At 43.2% G+C, this 13,057-nt stretch overlaps 1 protein-coding gene across 1 annotated transcript in view; it reads left to right on the top strand.

Annotated features, from left to right (window-relative positions):
* CCDC170 (coiled-coil domain containing 170) overlaps positions 1 to 13,057 on the top strand; it is a 371,660-nt gene that overhangs the window by 25,213 nt on the left and 333,390 nt on the right. Inside the window, exon 2 of the mRNA XM_073557682.1 lies at positions 4,454 to 4,527. Within this exon, the coding sequence (XP_073413783.1) occupies positions 4,454 to 4,527 (74 nt within the window). The remainder of the gene's footprint in view (positions 1 to 4,453; positions 4,528 to 13,057) is intronic.

The following is a 13,057-nucleotide window of genomic DNA, read 5'->3' on the forward strand; positions in this document are numbered from 1 at the left end:
TCTCTGTTCTGTCTTTCCCTCATTTTCTTTCTCTCTCTCTGTTCTTTCTTTCTCTCTCTAATCTTTCTTTTTTCTTTCTCTCTCTCTCTGTTCTTTTTTTCCCCTCTTTCTTTCTTTTTCTTTCCTCTCTGTCTTTCTCTCTGATCTTTCTTTCTTTTCTTTACTTCTTTCTCTCTCTGTTCTTTCTCTGTCTCTCTCTGTTCTTTCTTTCTTTCTTTCCCCTCTTTCTTTCTCTCTCTGTTCTTTCTTCTTTCTCTCTCTGTTCTTTCTTTCTCTCTGTGTTTTCTTTTTTCTCTCTCTCTGTTTTCTCTCTTCCTTAGTGCCAGTCAGTGTGCCCATAATGCCAGCCACTGTGCCCTCAGTACCAGTCAGTGTCATCAGCAGTGCTAAATGGGTGCGGTTGGGCGTGGACATGAGTGTGACTAGTTGCAAAATGGATGTGGCCGGGGCGTGGCCTAAAACTTGCAGCGGTGCGCTGCGTGCGCCAATGTCTTTCTCCCTCTTTCCCTTCTTCAAAAGTTGGGAGGTATAATAGGGGCGGCTGTGACCAGGGGGTCTGGTTGCCCAATGGATAGCAGTTCAGCCAGGAATTCTGTCACCATGCGTACAAAAGGGGACAGAGCTTTGGGAGGAGTACTGTCCCTAAAAGCAATAAATAGGACTGAGCTGAAATACTAGGCACAGCTGTGACGACATGTTATAAACTCGTGTTAATCTCTCACTTCTTGTAACCTACAAGTGTACAAAGATATTATATAGTCACCATGTGACTAGTGGGCCTGTGTAACTTCAAATGCCAGGGCTCAATTTTAGTCCCAGTCCGGCCCTGGACAGCAGGGACAGGTGAGACCAATTGTTTACTTTTTGTTAGATTCCTGGTGAATCGTTTATTTTTGGTACATATTTTTTATAGACTCCTGGTCCACAGCTAGTGTGGGACAGAGTATGGCAGTGATGTCATGCGCCATTTGCAGCGGGCACACCGACATCAGCTGCCACACCGACATCAGCTGCCATCCTCTGATAGCCCGGCAGTGCGCAGAATGCTGGTGCTCTGTGCCACAAAACAAATCAACTGACACTCATTCAGCTGAAATCGGGGCAGGTATTGGCAGGCTACCTTCTTGAATATTTGAAGTTACATAGGTTGAAAAAAGACCTAGGTCCATCAAGTTGCACCCTCTGCGTCCCCAACTGTTACACCCATGAAAAACACTTTCCCATAAAGTATTATTATGCTTTGCTTATATAGTGTTATCATATTCCATAGCATTACATGCATTATCATCACTATCCCCAATGGGTCCCACAATCTAAATTCCGGATTACCCAGAGGAAACCCACACAAACATGGGGAGAACATGCAAACTCCTTGAAGATGTTATAAGGTCTGATTCCTATAAACTAATATCAAATATTACATCTGATTACACTAATGTAATATTCAACTAGTTAACACCAAGCATAAGAATTTTTACTGTAGTTATTTCCACTTGGACTTAAAAATTTGCAAATATATTTAACGAATTGTTTAATATTTAATTGCATGAAATGTGTTTAAATGCATAAATATTTAAACATTTTAGGCTTTGTTCAGAACACTGTAGAGCCCTATGTTTGGCAAATTTGCCAGGAAAACTGTGCTTTTGCTGTGTGTTTATTTGCATCATGACAATTACTATACTAGGGTTTGGCAGCATTGTGTACGGATACCCTGACACTGAATAACCTTTGTAACTGCACACATCCTATCACATTCAGCAGTTGTTTTCACATATAGAAGTTGTCACAGAAGAACACATTATTTAGTGGGTTGATAGGGAAGCCACTACAGCTCTTTTGGCTAAGAGGCTCACATGTAACTAAAGTTGACCCCATTGTTACCCAACATTTTCCTTTACAGTCTGTTTTTGTTCATGTGTACACTTAAAGGGAACCCATTGTGGCGCCACAGAGGTACTGCACCTCCTCCTGAGGTGTGGTATCCCACCATCCAGGAAAGGTGGAGACTCCTGACCACACTCCAACACCTGCACCCCACACCACAAAGTAGTGTAGCAAAGCACCTTCGGCGGCTCCCTGCTTGGAGTATAGCAAAGCACCCATTGGTGGCTCCCTGCTTGGAACACGAAACGTGCTGGGAGGTGGGTGGAGTTAGTTTACATTACAAGGAGCGGGAAGAGTTTAGGATTAGAGGTCAGGTGGTTAGAGAGCTGGAGAGAAGAAGATCCCCGGAGAGAGGGATAGATGGATGGAAGTGCTGCAGCAGATCCCAGTGACCTGGCTCTGCTGGCACAGGAAAGGAAGAGAGAGCAACATAGCCTGAAAGCCTGATTCTCCATAGAAAGAAAGATTAGTACGGAACGTGAGGACGAAAAGAGAAGAGAGGACGTGGGTTAGAGGAGAACCGTTCCTAGAAGTTCTGAGCGCAAGGCCGGGGCCCGGTCCCGGTCCCCGAGGTTGTATGGATACTAATGGTCCTGCAGCAGACACCGGAGGAATAGAAGTAGTGACCACTTTATTGCCACACAAGACTTGGGGGCACAACAGCAACTGGATAGTGAGCCGGGACTTAGTAGCAAGAAGTCCCCGAAGCAGGCTACAGCTGTCTGCCGTACAAGTAGAGTTCATAAGAACATCGGACAGGAGGCACTCCAGTGTAACTCAGTACTAGGAGTACTTCACTTAAAGGCGCTATAAGAGGAGACGTTCAGAAAGGCACATGTTAGCGGAGTGTTGGAAAGGAGTATTCCATCTGGCCTGGAGGTTGACTGAGTCCCTGACCCGGAGGACACGGCACGGAGGCAGGCACCTGTTTGCACAACAGACTGTGAGTAAAGCTTTGGAACTACATGCTCTAGTGTCCTCCACTTATTCCTGCGCCAACACACCCGGCACTGCTACATCTTGGTGCTCGACATTGCCTCACCTGCGCCTTCCCTTGGCCTCTACATCTACACTGCCCTGGGACTACAGCTCCACCTGTGGGGAGCTATAACATCTTTGCTGCGCTATACCATCTGTCCCAGGGGATCTGCACGCATCGTTGGCTTAACACCTCCCTTGCCGAACACCACAGGTGGCGTCACAAACTATTCATTTCAACTACATTTCACCATTCAATCTCCCTTTTACTTGGGCGCCCAGGGCCACGGACCGGGTCACCGCTGCTGTGACATTCCCGTCTGAGAGACCAGCCCGGTACCGAGTACCCCACAGCCCTGGGAGGGCGACCCACTATCACATACAGATACACTATTTACCTGCCATAGTAGGGTAAATCTGCAGGTAAGCAGCGTTTGTGTGATGCTGAGTCACTTCTCACGGCTGTGCCGCGAGATTGATAGTCAGGAGTCCAAGATCAAAAGCCTGGAAGGTTTGTGATCAACAGAAGGAAGAGACAAAGGTGTAGTCAGGTAAGATTCCAAGGTCAGAATACTAGGAGGATAGCAGATCAGGGCAGAAGGGGTTAAACAGACTGATGGTCAGAAGGCGGTCTAAGGTCAGGCAACAAAAGAGCATGGTGGCTCAGTGTTTAGCACTGCAGCCTTGCAGCGCTGGAGTCCTGGGTTCAAATCCCACCAAGGACAACATCTGCAAGGAGTTTGTATGTTCTCCCCGTGTTTGTGTGGGTTTCCTCTGGGCACTCCGGTTTCAAAGACATACTGATAGGGAATTTAGATTGTGAGCCCCATCGGGGACAGAGATGATAATGTGTGCAAACTGTAAAGCGCTGCGGAATATGTTAGCGCTATATAAAGATAAAGATTATTATTATTTTCTACAAACAGAATGCCTGGCACATAGAGACAAACCACACAGTAGATGAATGTACATCTGACAGAGGTCTGGGACTAACAGCCCATTTAAGTAGCCTGGCAGTCACCCTGGATAATGAACACCTGGAGACAGCCAGCGCCTCCCAGTCTCAGATTGGATGGCTGAACTGTCAATCAACACACTGACAGCTCAGTACGCCCCTGCACCAGACTGGATGACTGAGCTGTCAATCAAATACTGATTGTACCAGACTGGATGGCTGAGCTGTCATAACGGAATCTCAGACACACTGATGGGTAGAACCATGACCGTTTATATCCTGTGGAGTCGGCTTACTGAAGCAGTAGCTACAGGAGGAAAATGTTGTTTTACAGTCACCGATCACTACATAGTGAGAGCGGTGTTTTTGTTCCTCTGCACTTTGACAACCTGCTTTGCACTCTTACACTGCACACACTGGCTGCAGAGCTCTCTACCAATCAGTGAGAAGGGAAGTGATCACAGTCATTCTCATTGTATAGTGAACACTTTCTGTAACAACTCGTACAGCCCCAAATATGTCACAGGCTTCTTTGTATCAAAGACCTGGATACCTATTGGAGCACAAAAATACAATTTTAATATTTCTAAAACTATGTTTAATCATATTAAATATGTACTGATTCTCTTTTAGGGACTGGATGACTATAACACTTCTAGAAGACATGTTGATTTTATGGAGGAGTCAGGAGCCCGGAAAGCTAAGAAGTAAGAATAATGTTGTTAATCAACAAAAAAAATTACCAAAAGTACTCAAAAACTACTCGTACCATTGTAGTCGAATGTGAAAATCTTTATGTGCTCATATAGTGATTTAGTGATTAAATGCCCTTAATTTCAATAGAAAAAACTCTATGGCCACAATTCATCATTTTCAGGTTTTTTTTAAAGAAGCACTCCTTCCATCAAAGTTTTTATCATCTTAACAGATTGGAATCATCATATTATATGGCACTGTGTACTAACAGTTGCTCATTTTCTCTTTCTACCCAACTAATTCTTCTCTTTTCCATTAGATCTATGACATCATGTGATTAAAAATTGACTAGTTGAATGTTTTTAAGCTCTATGTAGAAACAGGATGTCAATTTTGCCTGTATGAGTCATGAGTCACTGCAAAAGTCAGTGAAAGACGACACATGTTGCATACATACCCTGCAGAGGATACTGGCTTCCTGCATCACCCCTATGACTGAAAGAGATCAACAGATCAACTACGGAGAGAATATAAGTACATTTTCTTCCTTTAGCCACTTCTCCAGTAAGGCTGAGGTCACACTGCGTTATGACAGTCTGTTAACCCCTTTCTGTCATGTGACGTACTATCACGTCCATGTGCCCTGGGACTTAATTCCCTGGGACGGGATAGTACGTCACAGCGATCAGCGGCGCCCACGTGGAGAGCGCCGTTGATCGCGGTCGGGTGTCAGCTGATTATCACAGCTGACACCCGGCAAAATGTGTCAGGGGCGGTCACGGACCGCCCCCGACATGTTAACCCCTTGCACACCGCAATAAAACACGATCGCGGTGTACTGGGGGTTAAAGGGAAGCATCGGCAGGGAGGGGGCTCCCTCCGTGCTCCCCTGAGCCCCCCACAGCAGTGCAATGTGCAGCGCTGCAGCGGGGGGCTCTTTCCCTGCAGGTCCCCGGATCCAAGATGGCGACGGGGACCTTCGGGGGCCTGCAGGGAGCTGGCTTCCTCATGCTTGCAAAGCGCATGCAAGGAGGAAGCCTCGTGCAGTGCCTGTGACAGATCGCTGATCTGTCACAGTGATCTGTGATGTGACAGATCAGCGATCTGTCACAGGACAGTGATGTCCCACCTGGGACAATGTAATAAAGTTAAAAAAAAAAAAAAAAGTGTAAAAATAATTTTAAAAAAATCGCTAAATAAATTAAAAAAAAATATTCCCTAATAAATTCATTTCTTGGAAATAATAAAAAAAAACAATAAAAGTACACATATTTGGTATCACCGCGTCCGTAACGACCCGCCCTATAAAACTGTCCCATTAGTTAACCCCTTTAGCGAACCCCTTAAAAAATAAAAATAAAAAACGAAGCAAAAAATAATGATTTATTATCATACCGCCAAACAAAAAGTGCAATAACGCGCGATCAAAAAGACGCATATAAATATGCATGGTACCGCTGAAAACGTCATCTTGTTCCGCAAAAAATGAGCCACCATACAGTGTCATCCGTGAAAAAATAAAAAACTTATAGCTCGCAGAATAAAGCGATGCAAAAATAATTATTTTTTATATAAAATTGTTTTCATTGCATAAAAGCGCCAAAACATAAAAAACCACCTAAATGAGGTATCGCTGTAACCGTACTGACCTGAAGAATAAAAGGGCTTTATCAATTTTACCGCACGGGGAACGGTGTAAATGCACCCCCCAAAAGAAATTCATGAAACGTTGGTTTTTGTTCATTCTGCGTCCCAAAAATCAGAATAAAAAGCGATCAAAAGACGTCACATGCCCGAACATGATACCAATAAAAGCGTCAACTCGTCCCGCAAAAAATGAGACCTGACATGACTCAGTGGGTCAAAATACGGAAAAATTATAGCTCTCAATATATGGTGATGCAAAAACTATTTTTACAGTAAAAAGTGCCTTTTAGCGTGTGACAGCTGCCAAACATAAAAACCGCCATAAATAGTAAATCAAACCCCCTGTTATCACCCCCTTAGTTAGGGAAAAATAATAAAATAAAAAAAATGTATTTATTTCCATTTTCCCATTAGGGTTAGGGTTAGGGTTAGGGTTAGGGCTAGGGCTAGGGTTAGGGTTAGGGCTAGAGTTATGGCTAGGGTTAGGGCTAGGGCTGAGATTAGGGTTAGGGGTGTGTTGGGGTTAGGGTAGGAGTTAGAATTGGGGGGTTTCCACTATTTGGGCACATCAGGTGCTCTCCAAATGCAACATGGCGTCTGATCTTAATTCCAGCCAATTCTGCGTTGAAAAAGTCAAATGGTGCTCCTTCCCTTCCAAGCTCTGCCATGCGCCCAAACAGTGTTTTACCCCCCACATATAGGGTATCAGCATACTCAGGACAAATTGCAAAACAACTTTTGGGGTCCAATTTCTCCTGTTACCCTTAGGAAAATAAAAAATTGGGGGCAAAAATATCATTTTTGTGGAAATTTTTATTTTCACGCCCGGGCGTTATAAACTTCTGTGAAGCACTTGGAGGTTTCAAAGTGCTCACCACACATCTAGATAAGTTCCTTCGGGGGTCTAGTTTCCAAAATGGGGTCACTTGTGGGGGAGCTCTAATGTTTAGGCACACAGGGGCTCTCCAAATGCGACATGGTGTCCGCTAACGATTGGAGCTAATTTTCCAATCAAACAGTCACATGGCGCTCCTTCCCTTCCGGGCCCTGACGTGCGCTCAAACAGTGGTTTATGACCACATATGAGGTATCGATGTACTCAGGAGAAATTGCCCAACAAATTTTAGGATCCATTTTATCCTGTTGCCCATGTGAAAATGAAAAAACTGAGGCTAAATAAAATTTTTGTGAAAAAAAAAAGTACTTTTTTTTTTACGGATCAATTTGTGAAGCACCTGGGGGTTCAAAGTGCTCACTATGCATCTAGATAAGTTCCTTGGAGGGTCTAGTTTCCAAAATGGGGTCACTTGTGGGGGAGCTCCAATGTTTAGGCACACAGGTGCTCTCCAAACGCGACATGGCAACCGCTAAATATTTAAACATATTTTCCATTCAAAAAGTAAAATGGCGCTCCTTGCCTTCTGAGCCCTGCCGTGCGCCCAAACAGTGGGTTATGACCACATATGAGGTATCGGTGTACTCAGGAGAAATTGCCCACAAATTTTAGGATACATTTTATCCTGTTACCCATGTGAAAATGAAAAAACTGATGCTAAAAGAAAATTTATGTGGGGGGTCTAGTTTCCAAAATGGGGTCACTTGTGGGGAGTTTCAATAGTTTAGGTACATCAGGGGCTCTCCAAACACACATGACACCCGCAGACCATTCCATCAAAGTCTGCATTCCAAAACATCACTACTTCCCTTACGAGCCCCGACGTGTGCCCATACAGTAGTTTTCTCCCACATTTGGGGTATCAGCGTACTCAGGACAAATTGGACAACAACTTTTGGAGTCCAATTTCTCCTGGTACCCTTGGGAAAATAAAAAAAATGGGGACTAAATGATCATGTTTGTGGAAAAAATAAGATTTTTTTATTTTCATGCCCGGGCATTATAAACTTCTGTGAAGCCCTTGGGGTTTCAAAGTGCTCACCACACATCTAGATAAGTTCCTTACGGGGTTTAGTTTCCAAAATGGTGTCATTTGTGGGGGGTTTCCACTGTTTAGGTACATTCGGGGATCTCCAAAGGCAACATGACAGCCGCAGACCATTCCATCAAAGTCTGCATTCCAAAATGTCACTACTTCCCTTCCGAGCCCCGATGTGTGCCCATACAGTAGTTTTCTCCCACATTTGGGGTATCAGCGTACTCAGGACAAATTGGACAACAACTTTTGGGGTCCAATTTCTCCTGGTACCCTTGGGAAAATAAAAAAAATGGGGACTAAATGATCATGTCTGTGGAAAAAATAAGATTTTTTTATTTTCATGCCTGGGCATTATAAACTTCTGTGAAGCCCTTGGGGTTTCAAAGTGCTCACCACACATCTAGATAAGTTCCTTAGGGGGTTTAGTTTCCAAAATGTTGTCATTTGTGTGGGGTTTCCACTGTTTAGGTACATTCGGGGCTCTCCAAAGGCAACATGACAGCCGCAAAGCATTCCATCAAAGTCTGCATTCCAAAACATCACTACTTCCCTTCCTAGCCCCGACGTGTGCCCATACAGTAGTTTCCTCCCACATTTGGGGTATCAGCGTACTCAGGACAAATTGGACAACAACTTTTGGGGTCCAATTTATCCTGGTACCCTTGGGAAAATAAAAAAAATGGGGACTAAAAGATCAGGTTTGTTGAAAAAATACGATTTTTTTAATTTTCACGCCCGGTCGTTATAAACTTCTGTGAAGCACTGGGGCGTTCAAAGTGCTAACCACAGATCTAGATAAGTTCCTTGGGGGGTGTAGTTTCCAAAATGGGGCCAATTGTGGGGGGTTTCCACTGTTTAGGTACATCAGGGGCTCTCCAAAAGCAACATGACACCCGCAGACCATTCCATCAAAGTCTGCATTCCAAAACGTCACTATTTCCCTTCCGAGCCCCGACGTGTGACCATACATTAGTTTTCTCCCACATATGGGGTATTAGCGTACTCAGGACAAATTGGACAACAACTTTTGGGGTCCAATTTCTCCTGGTACCCTTGGGAAAATAAAAAAGTTGGTGACTAAAAGATCATGTTTGTGGAAAAAATACGATTTTGTTATTTTCACGCCCGGACGTTATAAACTTCTGTGAAGCACTGGGGGGTTCAAAGTGCTCACCACACATCTAGATAAGTTCCTTTGGGGGACTAGTTTCAAAAATGGTGTAATTTGTGGGGGTTTTCACTGTTTTGGTACATCAGGGGCTTTCCAAACGCGACATGGTGTCCGATCTCAATTCCAGCCAAAAACGTCAAATGGCGCTGCTTCCCTTCCGAGCTCTGCCATGCGCCCAAATAGTGGTTCATCCCCACATGTTGGGTATCAGCGTACTCAGGACAAATTGCACAATAACTTTTAGGGTCCAGTTACCCTTGGAAAAATAAGAATTTAGGGTGAAAAGATCATTTTTGTGGAAAAAATATGATTTTTTAATTGTACCGCTGTACGTTATAAACTTCTGTGAAGCCCTTGTTGGTTCAAAGTTCTCACCACACATCTAGATAAGTTCCTTCGGGGGCCTAGTTTCCAAAATGGTGTCATTTGTGGGGGGTTTCCACTGTTTTAGTACTTCAGGGGCTTTCCAATCGCGACATGGTGTCCGATCTCAATTCCAACCAAAAAAGTCAAATGGCGCTGCTTCCCTTCTGAGCTCTGCCATGTGCACAAATAGTCGTTTACACCCACATATGGGGTATCAGCCTTCTCAGGACAAATTGCACAATAACTTTTAGGGTCCTGTTACCATTGGGAAAATAAAAATTGGGGGTGAAAAGATCATTTTTGTGGAAAAAATATGATTTTTTTAATTGTACCGCTGTACGTTATAAACTTCTGTGAAGCCCTTGTTGGTTCAAAGTTCTCACCACATATCTAGATAAGTTCCTGGGGGGGGTCTAGTTTCCTAAATGGGGTCACTTGTGGGGGGTTTCCACTGTTTAGGTTCATCAGGGGCTCTCCAAACGTGACATGGCGTCCGATCTGAATTCTAGCCAATTTTGCATTGAAAAAGTCAAACGGCGCTCCTTCCCTTCTGAGCTCTGCCATGCGCCGAAACAGTGGTTCCCCCCCCACATATCAGGTATCATCGTACTCAGGACAAACTGCACAATAACTTTTGCAGTCCAATTTCTCCTGTTACCCTTGGTAAAATAAAAAAAATTGAACCTGAAGTATTTCTTTTGTGAAAAAAAGTTAAATGTTCATTTTTTTTAAATATTAAAAAAATTCCTGTGAAGCACCTGAAGGGTTAATAAACTTCTTGAATGTGGTTTTGAGCACCTTAAGGGGTGCAGTGTTTAGAATGGTGTCACTTTTGGGCATTTTCTATCATATAGACCCCTCAAAGTGGCTTCAAATGTGATGTGGTCCGTAAAAATAAAATGGTGTTGCAAAAATGAGAAATCGCTGGTCAACTTTTAACCCTTATAACTTCCTAAAAAAAAAAAATGTGGGTTCCAAAATTGTGCTGATGTAAAGTAAACATGTGGGAAATGTTACTTATTAAGTTTTTTGTGTGCCGTATCTCTGTGATTTAAGGGCATAAAAATTCAAAGTTGGAAAATTGTGAAATTTTCAAAATTTTTGCCAAATTTCCATTTTTTTCACAAATAAACGCAAGTCATATGAATGAAATTTTACCACTAACATGAAGTACAATATGTCATGAGAAAACAATTTCAGAATCACCAGGATCCATGGAAGCGTTCCAGAGTTATTACCTCATAAAGGGACAGTGGTCAGAATTGTAAAAATTGGCCCGGTCATGAACGTGCAAACCACCCTTGGGGGTTAAGGGGTTAAAAGGACTGCGTTACACCGCGGTGTAACGCAGTCCGTTAACGCTGCCATAGACCCCCATTATGTGGCGCATCGCGACGCATGCCGTAAAGAGGCACGCTACAGCATATCGCGTTATGCTATAGTGTTAACGCAGTTAAAGCTATGTGAACCTCGCCTTAGGCAGGCAGGATTTTAATGATTTTTAACTGAAGATTTACCCTACATCTGCATGTACAGAGTGCTTCTGCACATGACAAGTTTGTTTCTAATAAATCTCTTTCAAATTACCGTAGCCTGTTCCAAAGACAGCAATGTAAATCTGTCTCTTCTTTAAACAGATGTAAATTTCTGCTAGAAATTAAAATGCATCACTATTTTTTATATATGAAGCTGTTTTGGTGTTTTTAGACCCATAGTCTGGGTATGGCATATTTTTTTTCTGGCATTTCCCTATGGCATGACTTTTACTCTATGTTACATGTTACAAATGTATCAATAAAAAAAGTTAAAAAAAATGCAGTATCAGTTTTTCACTTCGAGAGCTAAAAAAAAGCCATAATATACTATTATGTCTTCTGATATTTGCTGGTGCACCAGTTGCTAATGTGACTGACACCTGGATGTGCAGGTGAGAGGATATAAACATGGGAAGCAGGTCTTGCCACCTGATGAAGACGAGGTTATCCGTTGAAACGCGTAGTGGAACTTAATAAGGAAGAAAACCTTTCAAGCTTCTCCCTTTCCTTTGCACTTCCCTCCGATCAGGTTACCCTGCTTTCCAATTTACATGAGTGTGTCTTGTCTCAGTGTTTTTTTGTTTTTTTTTTGAATTTGTGACATGGATTTCAAATTAATGTTAAAAAAATTATTTGAATATCAATAGAGGATTTCTTATTAAAAAACAATGTCAGAATTGCATTTTTGTCACAATTTCATCTAACTTGGATTTTTTTTTTGCCCATTTTCCAGTATACTATGTGGTAAAATGTATGGTTTCATTCAAAACTTGTCCTGGAAAAAAAAAGCCCTCAAAATTCTATGTGGCTGCAAAAATAAAAAAGTTATGGCTCTTGGAAGAAGGAGATGAAAAACAAAAAAACGAAATTAGCCTTTTCGAGAAGGGGTTAATTTAATGTTTTTTAGAATTCAGGAGACAAATAAAAAGTAAATTAAGAAGTGTGTTATTTTTTCCCAAGACTTCCACTACTGTGCTAAAGTATAGGCTACAAAATGATGTTTTCACTCTTGTTATGTTTTTATCGCCTTGTCATATTATATGAATCCTCTGTTGAGAAATAACAACAGTAATGATGAAGTAGTATAAAAACATAAAAATAGAAAAATCTTTCTATGGCCATGTTCACTTCACACAGTGCATTTTTGCTGCTTTTTTAATGCAAATTTGAAGCTGCGTTTTACAGTACCAGTGTAAGAAGATGAACCGAGGCAGAGTCAGCGGTTTCCGGTGCCCTTTAGGGTCGGAACTATCGGGACTGTCACCACTGTTGCCGGGGAGGCTTCTTCTGTGAGGGAAAGATCTTCCCGCTGGACAGCAGGGGGCGCGGGGTATATAAGAAGGACTGAGCGCGGGAATGGGTCAGACGTGGCGGGAAAGTGACAGGAGAAGGTTGAATCCCTCTCCGCTGCTCCGGCTGACAACTCCACGCTGCTCATACCTCAGCGTACTGACTATAAGATTGACTTTGACGCTATTGAGTTATTGTCTGACCCTGTTCTTCTGGACAGCTCTGTCCTGTCTATGGTAATGGATAAGCTGCCTAGAGACTACCCTCAGTCAAAAAGCTCTCTAACAATGCTCAAGATGCCTCGCCCGTAGAATGGCGAGTGAAAAGAGAGGGAGGGTGTAAGAAGATGAGCTGAGGCAGAGTTAGTAAATTCTGGTGCCCTTTAGGGCTGGAACTATTGGGACTGTCACTACTGTTGCCGGAGAGGGTTCTTCTGGGAGGGAAAGACCTTCCTGCTGGAAGGGGGCGTGGGGTATATAAGAAGGACTGAGCGCGGGAATGGGTCAGACTTGGCGGGAAAGCGACAAGAGAAGGTTGACTCCCTCTCTGCTGCTCCAGCTGACAACTCCACGACGCTCACACCTCAGCGTGCTGACTA

Source organism: Dendrobates tinctorius, unplaced genomic scaffold, assembly GCF_039654945.1.
Source record: "Dendrobates tinctorius isolate UK_male_01 unplaced genomic scaffold, ASM3965494v1 ptg000250l, whole genome shotgun sequence".
In the NCBI taxonomy this organism is placed as follows: Eukaryota; Metazoa; Chordata; class Amphibia; order Anura; family Dendrobatidae; genus Dendrobates; species Dendrobates tinctorius.